Source organism: Styela clava, chromosome 5, assembly GCF_964204865.1.
Source record: "Styela clava chromosome 5, kaStyClav1.hap1.2, whole genome shotgun sequence".
Classification (NCBI taxonomy): domain Eukaryota; kingdom Metazoa; phylum Chordata; class Ascidiacea; order Stolidobranchia; family Styelidae; genus Styela; species Styela clava.
The window spans coordinates 12,600,389-12,620,650 of NC_135254.1; the positions used below are offsets into that span (position 1 = coordinate 12,600,389).

At 32.1% G+C, this 20,262-nt stretch overlaps 2 protein-coding genes across 2 annotated transcripts; one reads left to right on the forward strand and one right to left on the reverse strand.

Annotated features, from left to right (window-relative positions):
* Positions 1-4,058: 4,058 nt before the first annotated feature.
* On the forward strand, positions 4,059-5,878 carry LOC120344232 (regulator of G-protein signaling 4-like). Its single transcript, XM_039413352.2, has 3 exons — positions 4,059-4,176; positions 4,395-4,561; positions 5,124-5,878. The coding sequence occupies exons 1-3, from the start codon at positions 4,107-4,109 to the stop codon at positions 5,388-5,390; spliced, it is 504 nt and encodes a 167-aa protein (XP_039269286.2). The 5' UTR covers positions 4,059-4,106; the 3' UTR covers positions 5,391-5,878.
* A 7,201-nt stretch (positions 5,879-13,079) lies between these two features.
* On the reverse strand, positions 13,080-15,772 carry LOC120344227 (regulator of G-protein signaling 1-like). Its single transcript, XM_039413346.2, has 3 exons — positions 15,406-15,772; positions 15,103-15,269; positions 13,080-14,744 (listed from the first exon to the last, which is right to left on the reverse strand). Exons 1-3 carry the CDS (start codon positions 15,518-15,520, stop codon positions 14,301-14,303), a joined length of 726 nt encoding a protein of 241 aa, XP_039269280.2. The 5' UTR covers positions 15,521-15,772; the 3' UTR covers positions 13,080-14,300.
* Positions 15,773-20,262: the final 4,490 nt, after the last annotated feature.

Genomic DNA, 20,262 nt, shown 5'->3' on the forward strand with positions numbered 1-20,262 from the left:
ATATATATAAATATGGTCATACAAATAGCATGAAACCAGTAGATGATTTTTTGATGAAGTATACATAGTAAAACACAGCATATTCGGTAACACTCTATTTTATCCATTCCGCTTCCATTTTCGTGTCGAAACAAACCTTCGTTATGTATATTATTTTAGGCAAAGAACATTATTTTTATCTAACTTTTGCAGTATTCAGAGTGACATTCGTCAGCAATTGATTGTTTCTTACTATTCAGTATTCGCTTTACACCAAAACAACTTGAGTCTTGTTTACCTGTTAAAAGTTTTGTCGTGTTTGGAATAGTTTAGAAATAGATTGATTATTTTTGGTTATAAAGAAAATAATACATTTTAATGCATTTCACAATAAAATTCTTCTGAATTGTTTGATAATTTTATTTTCATAGTTACTCTTTGTAACGTCATCGCAAATTGTATCTCAGAAACTAGATTGTACAAGTCAGGAGAAACTAGTGTTGATGTTAATACGACTTATTCAAACTATAGTTATATTACACCCAAAACAAACATTTTCGTTGCCTGTTACCATTCATAAAATTGGCTATTTGAAAACTATTTTAGATCGATGAAAACATCGATGTTATCAAAGTGATTTTGAGGATTACTTGCTGACATTCGTGAGAAAGTCGCCTTGAAAATATCTGAACTACATTTTTTAAAATATATTTTTTTGTTATTTATAGAAATTAAATATTCGAAAATATTTTTTTGTTGTTGATATAAAATAAATTACAACCTACAGCAAGCAAAATGAGATATATATAAAAATTTCACCCGAGGCAATCTGAATATGAGTATGATTAAAACAATGCGAAGCCTCACGTCGGTTTTTACGCACGGAATTTCGTTGCGTTAAACTACGTAAATCATGCTGACGAGTGAGACGAACGTGACGGCGTAACGTCAATTTCGGGTGATTTTTGTCCTCTCTCGACAATCACCTCACACTGACAACATACAATGAACTTAACAATGTGGTAATGCAAATGTGAACTCAACAACTTTGCTGATATTCACCGATTTGGACATTTGTGTAAACGCATTTAATATACTGTAATTTACGCTGGAATTTTGTTGATTAGATGTACTGACGCAACGATCAAAATTGAACATGAATGTCGCCGTTTGAAAAAAATACAGTACGACAGCTGTCTTACTCGGATTGAACTTGAAACAGAACACCTTGTGAAAATTTGAACCAACCCACATTTTTTCTAATTATAAATGAACAACACCAATTTAGCTCCAGGTAAGTATTTACATTGTATCATTTTACCATCTATCACAAGACGTGTCCGTACCATAAACGAGTTATGTGGCGCTGTCGGTTTGTTTAACGAGGATGCCATCGGATTGCTATACTTACATAACGAGAACCTATTATATTTTCAGTTTATCACACTCTGTTTCTGATCGTGATTTGATTTTGTTCTTAAATATACCCATAATATTCATCACTTTCAACTTGTTTTCTTTAGATTTGATTATTTCATTAAGCGTATAGGCGCACTTGTAAAAAACACCTTACGGGACGTGACTAGAATTTTACGATATATTGAGAGTATTGATTTATTTTGAGAAAACTATTTCTGTAATCTATTCATGTTGATAGCATTAAAAAATGATGTGTTATGTATGATTAATTGTTGCACTAAAGGAGTGTTTTTCTTCTTTTTTGTTTTTAAAATTGTATTCAAATCAGCATTATTTGCGCTACGAAAGATTACGTATTGAGTCGCTAGTACGTATTTTTGAAGCTCAGTAATATCATCCTGGCAAGGATACTCGTTTTTACTGGATGATGAAAGGAACGGAACGTGTATTCATGGGTTCACGTAACCCGATCAACAACATGTATGCCAAAATCCGATATATGAATTCACTAACACAACCCACGCGGACCAAAATATTCTTCCCCTTATCTCACAAAAACAAGTGTATCATATATCTGTTTATCTAGCATATTCGTTTATTTTTGATGTAAAGAATTTGGATGTGATCTGCCGAAAATGTTCAGCTTGTTGATGGATACATCAGACGATATTCTTGCATACATAATTGCCAAACAGTATTTTGGTAATGATACATAATATGAATATTTTGCGATATTCCATTCGGTGTTGACAAGTAAAACTATGATCGGAGGATATTAATTCAATCAATTTGTAATAATATTCTTTCCATTATTATTGTTGATTTATACAAGGTATCATTAAACTCAAATTTATCTTAACACAATATTTTGAAAACTGTCATTTATTATTATATATATCCTACTGTATGATATAACAATAGTTTTAAACGGACATATTTTGCTACATTTCAAATAATAGTTAAAATTTTGAAACTTAAAATTCGTTATATTATGCATATGATCGTGCGTGATCAGGATATCTTGTGCATATTACGTCACCAAACAACCCGCGATATTAGACAGTGCACGCAAATTCTCACTACCAAGTCACAATGAATAAACTATTGGCAAGTTTTCTACCACGCCACGTCATAAAAACAGAATTAGGGTGTATCCGAGTGTGCACAGACCTTTTTTGGTGAATATAATTGATATGAGGAGATCCATTCGGCCCTTTGGTCAAAATCAAACCCCAGATCGAAGCAATCTTCTATCAATGGCGTTACATTGTTGATTCTGTAATATAATATTCTACGTATAATTTTCTCACTGTCAAATCGCCGATAGATTGTAGTCAGTCAATATTCAGCTGCACTTATATTTAGCAATGAGTTACGAATTTATCGCGCCAGCGTTCTAATATATGCGCATGTTGAAAGGAATTTTTATTAAAACGTTTTGTTCTTTTTTGATGAACTCATCATAAAATTCCTTTCCGAAGAGGAAGACAAGGATCACGTCTGCTATATTTAGTTTATCATGTCTGACTAGAAAATAATAAGTGAACAAAATAATCTGAATAAACCAGATGAGACATTCTGGAAAAACCGAAAACAAGTGTTGTGCGTTATTATCTCAAGGGAAATTACATTTCCTTCTGGCTGAAAGTCCAAATTGCTACTCAAACTGAATGAGACAATTATATTACTTCTATTTTTTATCTTCTCAAATATTTTCCGAGATTCGGATTTTCTTACATGTGTAGTTGTTGAAATTCAAATAAAGCTTGAAATAAGAAAACTACACCGGAAAATTTGAGTAGACAGCTATTGATAAAATCAAAAACGAGTTACTACTGAATACATTTTAGGAAATATTGTCAAAGTTTAAAATATCTTCATAACAAATTATTTGCATTTAAGCAATTAATAGAGCATACATCAGGAACTTAAAATATTTATGAGTTTTTTAAATTCATAGATGTAGATATTTGCGTGATTGTCATTTTCGTGTGATAAAATGTCAAGTTTGCAGTTAATCATATCTTAAAATAGTCCTAAAATTAAAAGAGAAAAACTACATAGGATTCAAATATTTGAATGCTTTGAAAATTTCATTTCGTGTCTAAGACAATGAAACATGAAAGGAACGATGTCACAAATTACTGTTTCCGGGTATAGCGAAGACTTTTACGATATCCAATACGTCGATATATTCTGAATAGATTCTCACCTGAAGCCTAAACAGAGAGGAAATATAAAGCTTATGGTATCTGTTACAAGCACGCAGTATATCCACGTAAGTTCAAGGGATTCCATGATAAAAAGATTTTTCACAATATTCTAAGCTTGACCCGTCCTCACTCAAATTTTCGTATATATCGCAGCATTTCTGATCACAGATAAATAAATCTTCGAAATTGTAATTAGATGAATTGCAGAACGTAAGTACAGAATAGGTGTTTGAATATACATAAAAAACAAAATATTTTCCGGAAGAGAACCCTGGACATACGATGTAAACGGAAGTTGTTTACAACACGTTTCTAACTACGTCATAACGAAACGTGCATTGATTGTTTCCTTTTTTTCTTTTTTCTCAAGATTATTCTCTCGAAATTTTGTAAGATAAATGGATCGTCCGGCTCGATCGTTCCGCAATAATGTAAAAGCTACAGGATTACATCAATCAAAACTAGAACTGAATTGTCAACAAACTATTGAAATTGATGGAGACTACGAATTCTAAAAGCGGATACGCCAACCATCCTACCTTAATTGAAATTTTGAATGATAAAAGTAAGCCTGAATTTTTTTTTGTCTGACGAGCATGTTGAAATGTTTTAAACAAACTCAAGTCACCGTTGAAGAAAATTGTTGTCGTTATACTGATAAAATTGTGTGACTATGTCTATAGAGTACTGTGCTAAGTTATATCACCATAGGGATAGATTCTGCTTTTTAATTATGATTTTTTTTCTACTTTTCCTAATTTCTCTTATAAATATGTTATCCAGAACTCAAAGTTGGATTCCGGATGTTTCTAAAATCAGAATTCAGCGCAGAACATCTGGACTTCTGTGCGGAAGTTGAAAATTATAAAAATATGAAGAACAGAGAAACAAGAAACAAAAGAATGTTCCAAATATGTGATGAATACATATTACCAGGGTCAATCAATCAGGTACTGCTAAAAACAAATATACTTCCTTCATAACACAGAATGGTATAAAGTGCATATCTAGCAAATCAACGGAGTACATTTATGACATTTGAATAGTATGCATCGCTAATTTAAACTTAATGTTCGAAAGTAGTTTTTCAATTACGCTTTTCTATTGACTTGTTCAGAGTCGAAGAACAGTCAGCTTCTTCCTGTCCACTGATTATGGGAAGTTAATGTCAAACACGGATTTAATTTCAAAATAACTCAATTTTTATGAAATGTCATTGGAAATGCATCAAAGTAAGGAGTTAAAATCTAACATCCAAATGACATAACAGTGAATTGAAATAGTGACGATTAGTGGTTGGCAATCTTTTATCGGACACAAAAGTTAAACAATTATTCATATAAATCGTACTCCGATAGCTCTGGTTAATAAGCAAGGGAAATGCGCAAAAACGTGATAACATTCATTGATAGAGCAGTGAAATTGTTTTACAATGTTGCGCAACGTATCGGCGTTTATATACAAAGATCTCATTCCGCTATTTAAGCATACTAAATTCTGTCAATTTTGCAGATTAATTTGGATCATTTCACTCGTCAAAAAATTATTCAACATATGGAGACGAACGATATACCGACCATTGACATCTTCAATAAAGCTCAAAAATACGTTATTAGCAACATGGAAAATGATGCTTACCAGCGTTTCATCTGTTCAAAGTATTATGATATATGTTGCCGTTCTAGCAGAAGAACACCATGTCAATTTTTACATGATATTTTTCATCAAAGAAAATTAAAACAGTCTTTCCCTCGTCGGCCTGTCAAAGGTATCGTTTAATTAATTCAGTAACAAATAAATTTTGTCCAATGAAACCCATTTCGTAAAACTATGGATTGAAATTAAGCTACAGGGTTTGTTAGCTAAATTAGCCCCTATTCAAACACACTGAGGAAGCCTTTAAAACCTGAAACTAGAGTGTTTGTGAGCTATTTTCAAGATTTCTTTTATAATGAATATATTAAAATATTTACTTTTCTAACTCGAACTGTGTTTTTCAAAAATTCATTTATTTTTTTAATATATCTTTGTGCTATGTCAATTTTGTTCACCTTTTTCTACCTCTTATGTGTAACACGTACATCGTCACATTGCTTGTTATAGGGTCGAAATTCAAAAAGCTTATTTAGATATTTACATTTGTTTTACATATTTTTCGCTATCAGCTGGTCAAATTTTATTATGTGATTTACAATATACTTCTAGAACATTGTGCTACAATTTTTTTCTCAAATTCCATTGATTATTCAATGTAAAATGAAATATTGCAAAAAATTTGCTTGATTTTGATTTTAATAGTTTCTTGGGATAAAATCACGCAGCAGAAACAGAATACTGATAAAAGGTAACGAATTAGGTTTAAAGGTGTATTGACTGGCGAAATGACACTTGAAATTACTTTCAATTCAATTACAAAAAAACGCAAGACATTGAAGTAAATTATGAGAAAAGATCAAAATTCAAACACTGTACTCGTCTTTGAAAAAAAAGCAGAACCAAGCAAATATTTGACCACAACTGTGATCAAACTTTGTCCCCTTGATGGCAGTACAGTTTAATGCGTTTGTTGTTTATCCGAATTGACAGGTCTTATGACGCATGAGGTGACGTGATGCATGAAATATTTTTGCGCAGGTTTGTCCACAGTATGATTGACAATGTCATCGATACTGTTGAAACAGGTTTTCTATGTTAATGTGAGATAGTTGTTGAACAAAATTCGATTTTCCCCTTAACTACCGGTACCTCATATTCAAAGTTCCAGTAGTCAATCATAGAAGTGTCTCGCATAGGGCAATCACTTTCCTATTTTCCTGTACTTTTTGGCTACTTCTGGCTATTTTTTTTTAATTGTCTCACCATATAGATTGATTTCCGGTAAGCAAATGTTTAAAATTTACGCATTTAAACTATGCTGGTAGCTGTAACTGTATATATTTATGCGCTGCTCGTAATTTATTATTTTTTTCTGATTCGCATCAAATGATATTATCGATTATTACTAAATTGCGATATATATTTTTTCATAACAATTGGAAATTTAGCATATACTCCTATAGTACCAAACGTCACATATATGAAGTAATATTGAGAGAAGTAAATAACGAAAAGAAAAGTAATATTGCAACTTTCTGAAAAGCAACTTTGATGCTGCAATTTTATGTATCAAATGGATATGCAGACATTTTTTCTCAACATAGCCCTAAAATACCGTACCTGTAAAGCAGATAGTTGAGATGAATAGAATTTAATTGGCTAAATTTAAGAGCTCTCTAAATTTACTTTAAAATGATGAACCAGCTTCGGTTTGTAATTTGAAACGATAAAAAAATAGTTTGTATGATAAACATTTTTAGATGTAATGAAAGACATAACACGACATTAAATATATTGATAAAAAGCCATTTATCATGAATTTGGTCTTGAGACATTCAAGAATGCATTGGCGTTTTCGCCTGGTAAATCCAAATTTGAGTGTGAATTGAACATATTGAAAAATAAAATTCCTATGCAAATAGTATATCACTTAAGACGTATACCTAATATAATAAAAACAAAATTCAATAAAAAATTGTGAGTGATTTGAATTTATTTGCACATGTGACGTGAAACGTACTTTGTCTATTATATATAGAAAATAACTCATATTTATTATATGACGTCTTTAATTCTATATTACTACGTCACCAAATAAATGTTATATGGAATGTTCAAAATCAAACTGAAAAGGCCTAAAAGCGTTTATTTTTACCCTAATTATTGTAAAAATAATATTAAACGTATTGTGATTGTCCTGACCAACCAAATATATATTTTTTAATGATGCCATATTCTAAATATATTTTTCATCGCAATTTTTTTTCAAGTCTTCTCACTTGAGTCATTTTATCAGGTATAGTCCATGCCCCAGGGTTAATGGCGTATAATGAAGTGCAAGAGTATTGTATCGTACCACATTGTACAACGTTTTTGTTCGCTTGAATACATACCCAAATTCTTTTCGAGTCAGCATCTAGATCAAATTTAGGTGTGGAATTATATTAATAGTCATTTTCTTCTGAATCAGTCTGTATTAATTAAGTAGCATTTTTATGTTTAGTACTGAAATTTAGTACTTTCTATTTTTTATTAAAACACTTTCTGTTCACCGAATATATACTTGATCATACAATGCCTGCGCCTTCAGGCAATTCAGAAAGGAAGATGAGTGTTTTCACACAATATAGTCATTTTCTCATGTTTATTTTGCGACGTCAAACATCATATGTTCACAGTGTATATTTCCCAAATGCATTATTGCGGTTATACGCATAATCTTTATGTCAGATAGCGAAATTTGCAATTTTGCATTAACAATGTGTTTCTCTCTAAGATAAAAAAAGCAACTAATAAAATTATTTTTATTTTTTTGCAGTGTGTAATGAATAATTCGTCATTATTCACGTGTTATTTATTCAAAGTGCGTTAATTGAAAAAATATTTCTGTGTGTTTCAGTTTCCTAAGCAACTTGGAAATTTTTTTTTCATTCTTTCTATAAATGTCTATTTGATCACTTCCACTACGCAAAAATAAAACAATGACCGCAAGCGTAGTGACGCAGTACGTTGCGTTATGAATAGCAAGTGCGCGCAATTGACGCAAATAATTATCCAGCGCGCACGCTAAGATGAATTCCGCTTGTACAATGCAGACTTGCAGGTGGCTCACTTTATAGTGACTATAACGAATCACAAAAGTAAATACAAAAGGATCAAGAAGGCTAAATTTGAAATGTAGTTTACCAACGCATGTAATCCGTGTAATTTTCTAGTTTTTTCTTCTAGCTCCATTTCAAACACAAAACCCGTAAACCCAAGACTGTTCCATATAATTTATTATAAATTAAAGAACTATTCCCTAAATATAGCTCTCAGAGAAACAGCACCATTTATATTTACTTGTGCTTTGTCTCATCTGTTGTATATTTCATACAGTAATACGGTATTAAATATATACAATATATAGAGTCCCATATTGACACATTGCTTTCGTTCATATTAATTCTGTCCTAGATTTAAATCCGAATCGTAAATCGTATAATCAGTAGTAAATTAAAACTCTTACAGTGATTTGAATGTCGATGAATATTGAATTTAATATAACACAATATTAATAGTCAATAATAGATTTATGAAGCCTTTCAAATATTATTTGTTGATTCTTTGTCAGCAAATTCTTATGCAATACGTCAATTATTATCCCACCTCATATATTCGATAATTTAAAATATGTTATCTGACATTCAAATATATTATTACAATACTAATAAAAAAGGAAATTTGACTACTAAAATAGCTACAGTACAATTTAAAATTCGTAATGACAACAATATTAAAATAATATTTTTCATATAAATAGAATGAATTTCCGTAATCAAAATACAAGTCTAAATCCTTTTTTTAGATTATGAAAACGCAATCTATCAGGTTTTGCTGTGTCGTGACTTTCACGTCATAAATTGAAATGAATGACGTCATAAATTCAAAATGCCCTAACTTTTTTCGCCAAAAGTACATGTGGACACTATAAACAAATTTAGTGATTTTTTTTCGGTTATATTTTTATCTTGTGCCCTTTCGTCGGACACGTAAAATGGAAGTCTAAAACCGAATATTCAACTTGTTCACTCTTCGAGGTCTTCATTTTGCTTGGAAATTATAGCTAGCTTTTTGTTATTGAAGAATGTAGTAGTAAAAAAATGAGAACATTTAACATTATTTGTATAAGTTTTTTAGGTTATTTCTAGTTTAAATTTTCAATTTGAGAAAATTATCCAGAGACTATAAAACTACAAAATTTTCTTGATTTAATTCCAAATTCAAATAGGTCACGCAAGTGCAACCAGTGGCGGGTTGGTTGCAAAACGTGACCTATTATGACGTCAAATCAATTGTACTCAGTTGTATAGTTCATACAAAAATAGGCAACATTTGTCAATCATTAAGAAAACGTCATTATTGTGTCATTTGAAATTTTTTGAATAGCTTTAGTTTCACGGAAGAAGATATTTTTATAAAACGTTTTATTGAATATTATAATCGATGCAAACTAAAGATGACAATTTTAATTCTTTTTTTTTTGCAATGTTCGATATTTATTGATAAATGTCTTCAAAATCTCATGAAATCAAAGTAAAGTTAGCAGATCTTAGGGCTATTCTAAAGTCAAGAAATTAATTTGTTAAAATTAACAAATGTTTATTTTGTGCGCGGTATGACGATGTTGTTAGGACATCTACCTGTGCTAGAAAGAAACGTAAACCTGTATTTTTAGATACGCTGTGCGATTAAAACGTCGAAACGCCGCACCTTTGTATGTAAAAAACGTGCTAGACATAAAACATTTATCATTCTACGAAAAATATTACGCAGTGTGCGTAAGAGCTCAACAAGCCGGCGCGCGTGCGAGAAACTGATTCAGAACGTCAGTTATACAATATTACACTCACGGCTCGATTGTTATTAGAAATTTCGTGGAAAAAAACATGATATAGAATGAGTTTAGTATCAACGTGATATATTATACTTATATCAATTTTGATGCGAAGTATTTTATGGGAATGTATAGTATTCCAAATTTATTTTTATATATGTATTTAAGTTAGCGGATATTTTAAAATTTATAGAAGTCGTTATGTATTGTAATACTAACATACAATTTATATTTGAAACTTTTCTAAGATAAAAAAAATAATATATATATATATTCATTTGAATAAATCATGAGATTTTGTGATGAATTTATCCAATTCCTACAAAAGATTTTGCACAAGTTTTAAAAATCAAATTTTTGAAAATCATTCTTACACGGTTTCAACAGCGTGATACGTGACTCCTCTTCCATGACCACTCAAACGGACAGATAGTTTCGGACTAAGTAGGAAATGATATCATGCACTTTATCAAGTTTTAAAGCCAACAATTCCAGATAAATATCAGTGTAATATTATCCAGGAAAATGTTTTTAACAGACATAGCTTGATTCAAACGAGTTAACAGTTTGTGACTATTGTTGTTATTTTTAGAAACACATCCGATGAATAATATCCTATTTCAAAATTCCGACCTCGTTTGCCCAGGTAGATGTAACACTATTTTACGTTTTACATCAAAGGTGGCATGAAAGCACTTTTGACAATTACAGATACGTCGCACTGCTAAAGACCGAATTACATTTCAATGGGAGGGAATAGGAGGAATATGTAACCGGACAAATCTTTAAACATGAGCTAGAGTGCGGATCAGCAACGACCATTGTTTTTAATTTCAAGGCTCTGTATAATGCTGATGCAGTGAAAACAATATTCAGCCTCTCATTCTCTCCCTCCAATGAAACATGTTCGTGAACAGTTGTTTATGCTTATCAATATTAGAAATTGTAAAATAATTTCAAAATACGAAAAGCAACCGGAATAAACAGGAAATTGATACTTCTGCTTTTCTGAACCTTTTTATATTGCCACATAAACATGTAAATTTTCTATTTTTTAATATCTTACCGTACTGGTTTACGGTAAAATAATACGTCAAAGTGGCAGGCGCACCTTGCGCATCAAATTAAGCAAAATAATATTATTTTAGTTGACTTTTTTAATCAGAGTTTATTACGGGAAATATAATGACAAGGTCATAGAAAAGCAAATAAACCAATCCTAAATTACCAAAAATATCAAATCGAAACACTCCCAAAAATAACCTTTACGTGTCTAAAATGAAAATTTATTAATAAAAAAGCAACATTAGAAAAAAAATCGCAAATAATAATTAACAACATTGATATAATAATTATATTGAAGCAGGCTTTTGGTCGCACCCGTCTTTAAGTCCAGATACGGAAATGAATTTTTCATTAGATGCCCATAGCCATAAACCTAGTAGAATCCAGGAAAATATTATTGTATATATTTTTGAATTGTGATTGTCATAATTATGGAATAAATTTATATTTGGATGTGTATGAAAAGTCATATGAGAAACGAGTTAATGATATTTTTCAACAATATTTTTGGCCGCCATGCAAATATAATTTGACAATTGGTTTTTATCAATCACCAGTCAGTCACAGCCATAATTTTATATCAAAATTTGTTGGCCACCTTGCTATAATGTGGTATAGTAAATCATTTTTTGGGTAAAATACAGGTTATGATGGCGATATTACTAAATTAAATTTCCATTACATACCGTGAATGCGAGTGCAATTTGGTGTACGTCTACTGTACCTATCTATAAATATGACAGTTTTTAAAATGTCGAATACATTTAATAAACATAATGACAACACTTACTGGACGGTGCTAAATCATACTGATATATTCAACAATTTCCCGTCCGTAACTGGTCCATCGGCTATCGGTTATGGGCAATATCAATCTTTCTGACGTATGTAAGTGGGTCTTATCAGATGAAAAGTAAGATGAGTAAGTAGGTATAAATAACCTGAGCTACCCATTAGATGCGGTGTGTCCAATCAACCGTTAGTCATAAACGTCCATCAGGATAAGTTTTTCGTTTACTCGCTAAAAATAGCACCTATTTTGAAGATTCAGTGAAAGACTTAATGAAAACTTGGTGGCGATATTTTTGAGATTCGTTGATGAAAACCGCGGCAGATTCATTCGGCATTCAGATTTACAAATTAAAATTACAAAAAATATTAAGTACTTGATATATTATCTATGTAGTGATAAATTAGACTACCAAAAATACAGTAACGTATGTTTTGGTTGATTAATTCGAAACAAAGTAAGTTAGACAACGATTCGATCAAAACCTATAAATACAATTCGTAATCTGGTCTGAATAAAATTTCATTTGAAAACGATCTGAGTGTTGCCTCATGGTCTTAATACAATTAATCATTTCCGAATTAAATTAAAAGTTATTCATAATCGATGATTTAAAATAATTCACTGAGAAGTCTCACGAATCGATCTCTTCTTTCAAAAAATAGAGCCTAACATGAATTTGACCTCGAAAACCTTCGATTTACAATTCAAAATCAGTATGATTACGATGAAAATATACTACAAAGAACATTGAAACGGGATGAGACCATCTATGTTCAATAGAAAAAGAATATAGATTTTAGTGCATGTCTGTGCAAGTTGATCATAGGGATCATCCACAAAATAGTCTGAAAACTAACCCATGTCAGCCGCAATCATATACCGTGCACTTTTTCTTCGACGAAGGACTGGAGGAGATAATCGTCTGTGGTGAGCTGTTGACAATTTGATAATGATAGAAGGTCTACTGTTTGAACGGAAGTTTGCAAAGTAAATATATATTTTCAACGGCTGGATAGTATTCATGTCTTTCTCATTCAGACGCGGCATAAACTTTTTTCGTTTGTGGCGTGACTCGCCAATTGGGTCACCACGTAAAATGACAGACAATTTCATAACAACACATTATATTTATCGAAGTAGATAGATAAAGGCCTATAAATACCATCAAATGGTTACACTACAAAAACACGACAAATACAGAAGGCTACGAAGCAAAATCGCATGCTGTTAATCGGTCCTTTCCATTGATATTCTCCTATATTTCGGATTAGCATATGCAGTGGTCACCCCATGTATCGCTACTAATCACTAACATCCTATCTAATACTTCCTTTTGACGCGCACAAAATAGATTATTCATTATTCAAAATATTTTATTATAAATAAAATAAGAGATAAACATAAATATGTTTTTTCAAAATGTAAGTACCGTACATATGTCGCAGTTTTTTCATCTTATACTCTTTAAAACATCCACTGCGATAAAAACAGAAGATCCGAGGTGGAAGACGTTCTCGCGTTCGGCGTTAATCATTACTTAACACAGCAATAATCAAAACAAACTACAGAAACAGGAAAACAAAGAATCAAGAACACGCGGAAAAAATCCTATCACACGTATACGACGAACATTATTTGACATACACTGTAATAAATTGTTGTAAATAGGTGAATTGTTTCATAATGGGTGATGGAATTTTGTTTAATAAAATGGTAAGTTTATTTTTTAAGTTTCCTATTGTGAAAGATACAATTTGTGCCAGCACAAATTCAAACATAAATTAAGTCCAAATTTAATACTAACCGTAATAATTAGGGTATTGAAATTTTGAGATTTTTGTAGCAATGTAAGGGTAACACTATCTGAACCAATAAGAACACTGATTCTTCAGTCAGCTAAATTAATTTCATTACTGTAAATAAATAAGTAATATGAGTGCTATTTTGTTGACAGTGTGTTTATATGAAATAATCGAAAATAAAATTATATCAGCAACCAAGCATGGAACTAGGATAAAACGGTCGTCGAGGCCCGTTTCGTCCACGGTCCAAATATATATATATAGGTATTCTATTACATATTAAAGACATATTTATTAAAATGAAGAACAATGGCATTAGGAATAATATGTTTAAACTATTTAAGATTCTATCATAAAAAACTATGTGCATAAAAAATCCATCAGACTAAATTATTAAAAATGAAAGCATAAGGTAATACATGACAGTGCTTTGCAAAACATAGATTGTTTATTAGGAAATTCATTAATGAACATTATTGAATAAAACTTTGTTTTAAAGTTTGAGCACTCGCTATCGAATAAATTTGATTTATAAGTGAAACATAAAACGAATAGTCTTATTTTGACCGTAATCTTGAAAAAAAAGAACGAAAAACTGACAATTCAGATAAAGTCGGGTCAGATATCGCACGGGTGCTTTTCTGTTTTGAATCTGTACTTAGTCTTGTAATATTTCCATCACTTCCATGCAAGCGTTTTTGATGGTTATTGCAATTATTAGTGTTGGCAAGATTTTCAAATGAATTTTTCCGACTCGACGGAAGTGAACGATCTTTCGATTTTCCTCCTCGAAATATATTATGTAAAACTTGTATTGGAGATCTTCGGCCTGGACTGCTACATAAATCAAAATATTTTGAACGAACAAAACGAGCGTAAGAATCATTTTCCATGATGTTGAAAACATATCTTTGAGCTCCATTGAATGTATCGATACTTGGTGTGGTATCAGTAGCCATATGTTGAATGATTTGTTGACGACTGACGTGGTCGAGATTAATCTGTAACGCAAAATTAATATTTAGTTCCTCAATGTTAATTATAGATAACAATTATATACTTATCCTTGTATGTAATTGTGACTCATAACATAACCCGCTCTGAACGAGGTATTAGAAGCAAAGCATGACAGATATCATACGAAAATAGATAACCAACGATGATTCAGATACAAAATTAACTGAATATTTCGTTTATACATTAGTGCACACACAGATGGAATCAATTTGCAACATTGGCATGTATTTTTATTGAATGAAATCCCGGCCTGTTAAGTTAGTATATATCGATCCTTTAATGGCCAATGTACTTAACATGTGCTACATTATATGAGTTGGAGTATCAGAATTTTTAATTTACCTGGTTGGGTGCACCGGGGGATACGTATTCTTCGTATATTTCTCGCATTTTATCCTCCTTGGCATCTTTATTTTTCAACGTTTTATAATCTTCTACCGCAAACCAAAAATCCAAATTTTCGACGCTGAATTCTGATTCCAGAAATATTCTAAATCCGATTCGAATTTCTGTAAAAACAATTAAAAGAAAGTCAGTAAATTTATGTTCTTATTGCTAATATGATATAAATTGAAGACACAAATCTATAATATTGTAGTAATTATTAATTTTATGACAAATCAAAGTCTGTAAAAGTCTACTTACTTTTTTGGTTCAATGCCTCAATCAAAGACATTCCGTTGTCAGGGACGCAACTATTTGTATTGCCAGCATAAAGTTGAGTAGGTCTTTTCATTTTTGTAAGTCCACTTTTAGTCATTAAAAAAGTTTTATATATTCCTTTCCAAACAGCTTCAGACGCGATTTGAAATAGAACGTAAGTCTCTGTGTCGACGCAAGCGTATACCAAGTGAGACGCTATAACTGACTTAGCATTCAGATTCGCGTCTTTTTATGCCGGTTAAAACGAGAGAATTGTAAAAGGCGCACCGTGTTTTTAGCAACAGCGTAACGGAAGCTGTGACGCACTGACGAGCAATAAGCTATTTATTGTATACGCTTCCTCGTTTCTTGCCGTCATTCTGTTATTGTATACAATTTCCAATATTGCACACTTTGAACCTGGTCACAGAATACAATACCAATAAATACAGATATATAAATTAGTCATTACCACTATCAATAGGAACTACCCGTGTTTTCTAATCAGGAAATGTTTTTTGGCCTAAAAACTGACTTGTTTTTCAATTTGACTGAAACTTGTCACGATCACATTTTCAATACGTGATTTTTCGAAGGTTTACATGGTTTTATTTAATCACGGATTTAATGTACTCAGTGAATGATCATATTGTATTTTTGGAGTGCCAACAGTCACCCATAAATGAAGTAATTTCGATCAATCAATCTCTGTATCAATCAATTTACAGTATGTTGTTGTATAATTATATTATCAGATTGATAAAAACTTTGTTATATATCACTGAGTAACGCAAGAAAAATTAGTCTACGTAAATGCAAATGGAAATAAGATCGCAGATGAGATACAATCAAAAGGATAGATATTGAATATCGATTTCCTAAAATACAATTTAGACAAAATACAATTTCGTGTAGATTCCGTTATTGGGTTTCTGGTATAAGACCTGAATGACCGATGAGCCAATGCTGTGAATATCCTTCCAAACAATGATAGAATATTCCCATTATTATACAATGCAACAATTTATCACTTGACTGCGCATAAATAGGAATTACCTCGATTATATGAGATAGACTGGAATTTGGTCTATGAAACCGTTTTATTTAGTCAACATCTGTATATCATCAGCAAAATCAATGTTGACATTAGCAACACCGCAACAGTAAGATCAATTTCCAACAAGAAAAAATACATTAGCTTGACAGGGCATTAAAATTAGTTATTGAACTTGACCTTCGCAATTAAATATTTTTGTACTTTCGTAATTCTTAGGAAACTAGGTTTATTTTAAAAGTAGTTTCGTAGAAAAAATATTCCATTACCCTATGAAACAATGTATATATGAATACGTTGATCGGTGGAAAACCTTGCCTTAGGTATTGTGTAAAAAAAAATTAGCCACGATACGACGAATATTGGAAAGTTTCATAATTATCTCATATTTTCTTGTCCGAGTGTTAATCATCTTTTGTAATCAGATTTCCCAGGTACAAAGAATATCATAATTTGAATCTCAAGAAACTTTGAATGAATGTCATTCAAAAGGTTCCATTACATTTGTACCCACGTGCATTTGCACCCGTAATTTGAACTCACGACATATGCACCTGCATACTATTGCACCCATGGAAAAAATTTTTTACGGATATTTGAACCCATACTAACCCATGGATTTTAGCAACCGCATAAAGATTGAACCCGCGGATATACCGGTACAAATGTATGGGTTCAAATGTACGTGGGTGCAAATTTACAGTCACCCATTCAAAAGTACGCATTACGGTAATTTAGCAAGTTCTTTAGATTCTGCATCCCATCAACGTTCGAATACTTTTTATAGGATGTTTACACCTTCACTAGCAGCGTTGTATTTTATCAAATTTACTTCTATTTTACTATGCAATTCTAACAACGTGTAACTAGAGTTGCCCGCGGCCTATTTTTGTCACATTTTTTATTATTAATATTGGTACGAAACCTGTATTATGGTTCCTCATTCGGATACTACGAATAATTCCAATTAAATATGCAGATGACGTGAGAAATTACATGTCCATTTTTCTGTACGCCTCCTTTGATATTCTATGAGTCAAAGACAAAAACATATTTTGATCCTGACTTATCATAATTTTGTTCTACAATGAAGATATTTTTAGCAACATCTTTGAGGTATTAACATTTTTTGTGCTAAAAACAAGGAATGTGTACGCTGTCGACAAATCAAAGTTATTGTGCTGTGATTTCATAGGTAATCAGCCATGTCGTTAAAAGACCCATACAAGCTTAAAATGTGCGGCTTCAGAAAAACAGATTAAGGTTTTTGATCAAACGTCATAAACTATGATCAAGCGTTTCGATATCTACCTCATGCCACTCATGTGCGCAGAGTCTAAAATTCTGACTCTATTGTCTGAGAATTTTCCTAAACAGAAATTCATACAAAGTGCATACACGTGTCTCGATGGTTGTTTTCATCACTTGAGTTTGTATTTACAATCATTTAATGCTTGAGCTCAAAGCGGTTTGCGTCACCAGGCCACGAAAACATCTCATGTGACTGAACTGCAACGGGGGCATCCTATTTTGTGCACAAAATACCGTTTTGTAAAGATCACTGCAACTTTGAGAATCGTATGTGTGTATGTCTACAGTTAGTTAGTTAATCAATTCCTATAGCTTCTCGACAGTCGGCTATTGACTGTAGCTGTAGCAGAACCTCTCTTTTGGGTGTTGTAAAATTATATTAAAGATTGGTTATCAGGAATATATTTTTGTGGCGAATTTGATTCTATGTAATTTTTGGTGTTTACCGTAATAAAGGGAACTTCGTTTGCGAGACACGAATTTTCAAAAGTCAACCATGCAGAAATCGACCTATAATTAGTAAGGTCCACTGACGTGGCTGCAGTAGTTTAAATACATTCCATTACATTATTGTTTTCAATCTTCATGAAACTACGCGATGAGAAACTGAAATAGAATGCCAAATACCAAGTGGTGGGATTCAAATTTTCTGTCAGCCGAATCCATCACACAAATGTCATATTTTTCAGCCAGTTCTGTTACAAAAAGTCATGTTTATTTCAGTAATGCTAACCGGTTCGCTGATCTCACAAAATTCCCTGAGACGGTTCTATAGAACCGGTGCGAACCGGATGAATCCCACTACTGCAAATACCCTACTCGCGAATATGCGGTGATTGCAAGTTCCGAAACGAGTTCTCAGCAGGGCTGCCAGTTTTGCCTGACTAAAAACACCTAGGTTGACCTCAAAAACAAAACATTCAAAAAATATATTTAAATGTGAAGTTACTAACTAAATTTATTAAAAATTAACTGAACAAAAGAGTACAAACAGTTCATTATATTGCATCATATAAGATATTGAAGAAGCTAACATCATTTGAAGTTGATGATATTGCCACAGTTGCTTCATAGGTGTTTTTATATATTTCTGCTGTACCTGTTTTTTAAAACCGAGACAGGTTACTCATAAGACGTGCAACATTATTTATTTCGAATTAGGTTAAATTTAATAATAACTACTATTGCATTCAGTAAATCTGTCTCCATGCAGTTTCATAGTTTGTTAATTCTACAGTTCATTGCACTAACATATTTGTCAAAATCAGCATTTAAATTAAGAAGTAACATTGCTTGCTTAGCACACTGGAAGAAGCACACTGGAAGAATTTCAAAATTGGATTCCCTACAGCTCCAGAGGCATTTTGAAATCTAACTTCAGTCCAAAACATCTCTGTCCTACGCTACGTTCTGACGTTAAATCAAAACGTATGAAAGCAATAACATGTATTCAAATTTGGTGAAGTTATTTTCTGGCGCAGCAGAATGCCTAGACTAAAAGATTTTCAAAAAACATTCTCACCATTATTGCAAAAATGTGAGATTCGAGAAAACACTCCCGCCTCGTTTCAAAATAAAAATTTAGTAATTACCCAGTACAGATTGCGCTGAAATTTTCTTTCTTCGCCGGTAAACGGTTTCAGAATAGGCATGCTATGCGGTTGTGAAGTGATTTGTCCTTTACATTTAGTATGTTTCCCAGTTTGACGCATCTATTGGCCGTATTTGAGTCTAATTAGTGTTCATATAGGTATGTATATTTTAAGATATATTGCTTACTGTTTTATTTGCGTTTTATCACTCATACTCATGGCTGTTCTTTTAGTCCTTGTCAATTTGACACTATCACGGATACTAAGGCGTATTGTGGGCCTAACTACTGTTCAATGCATCCACGCCTTGCCAGCTGTGAATAAAATAAAAATGAAATTTTCAGTTCAATTAAAGATTGTGGCGCTAATACCCAGCAGTGGGATTGTTCATTCGGTCAGTTGGAAGTAGGCTACTTGGTCATAGATTGATTATTACTATTTGCTGTCCTAATGGACAAGACGCGGCGTCGGTTACGCCCTTCAACTCGATGTTGTATTAGAAAATCATATCCTGCGCATTCTAATCCCACAAATACAATAAACTGAAATGGGAGTAAACGCATTTTAAAAGATTAATGAGAGATACCGACTAGTGAGTTATTTGTCAATATCGATGAATTTCAACTCCTTAAAACTGTACGGTATTACAAGATTGGGACTCGTCGCCGAATGGTCATTCACATAACTAATGTGAAGTTACCTCTGTAAATCAAGTTCAGGCATTGGAACAAATTGGAAACTTATTTTATGCCCGTCCTGGTTAGTGCAGGGACAAGACAGCGTGTGATAGGTCTTGACGTTTTTGCGCTAATCCAGGGGTTCTCAATTCTCTCGTTCACCCCTTCGCAAATTTCAAAAGAAAAATTTAGATCGTGAATTTTTTTTTTTATACGTTTCGAGTTT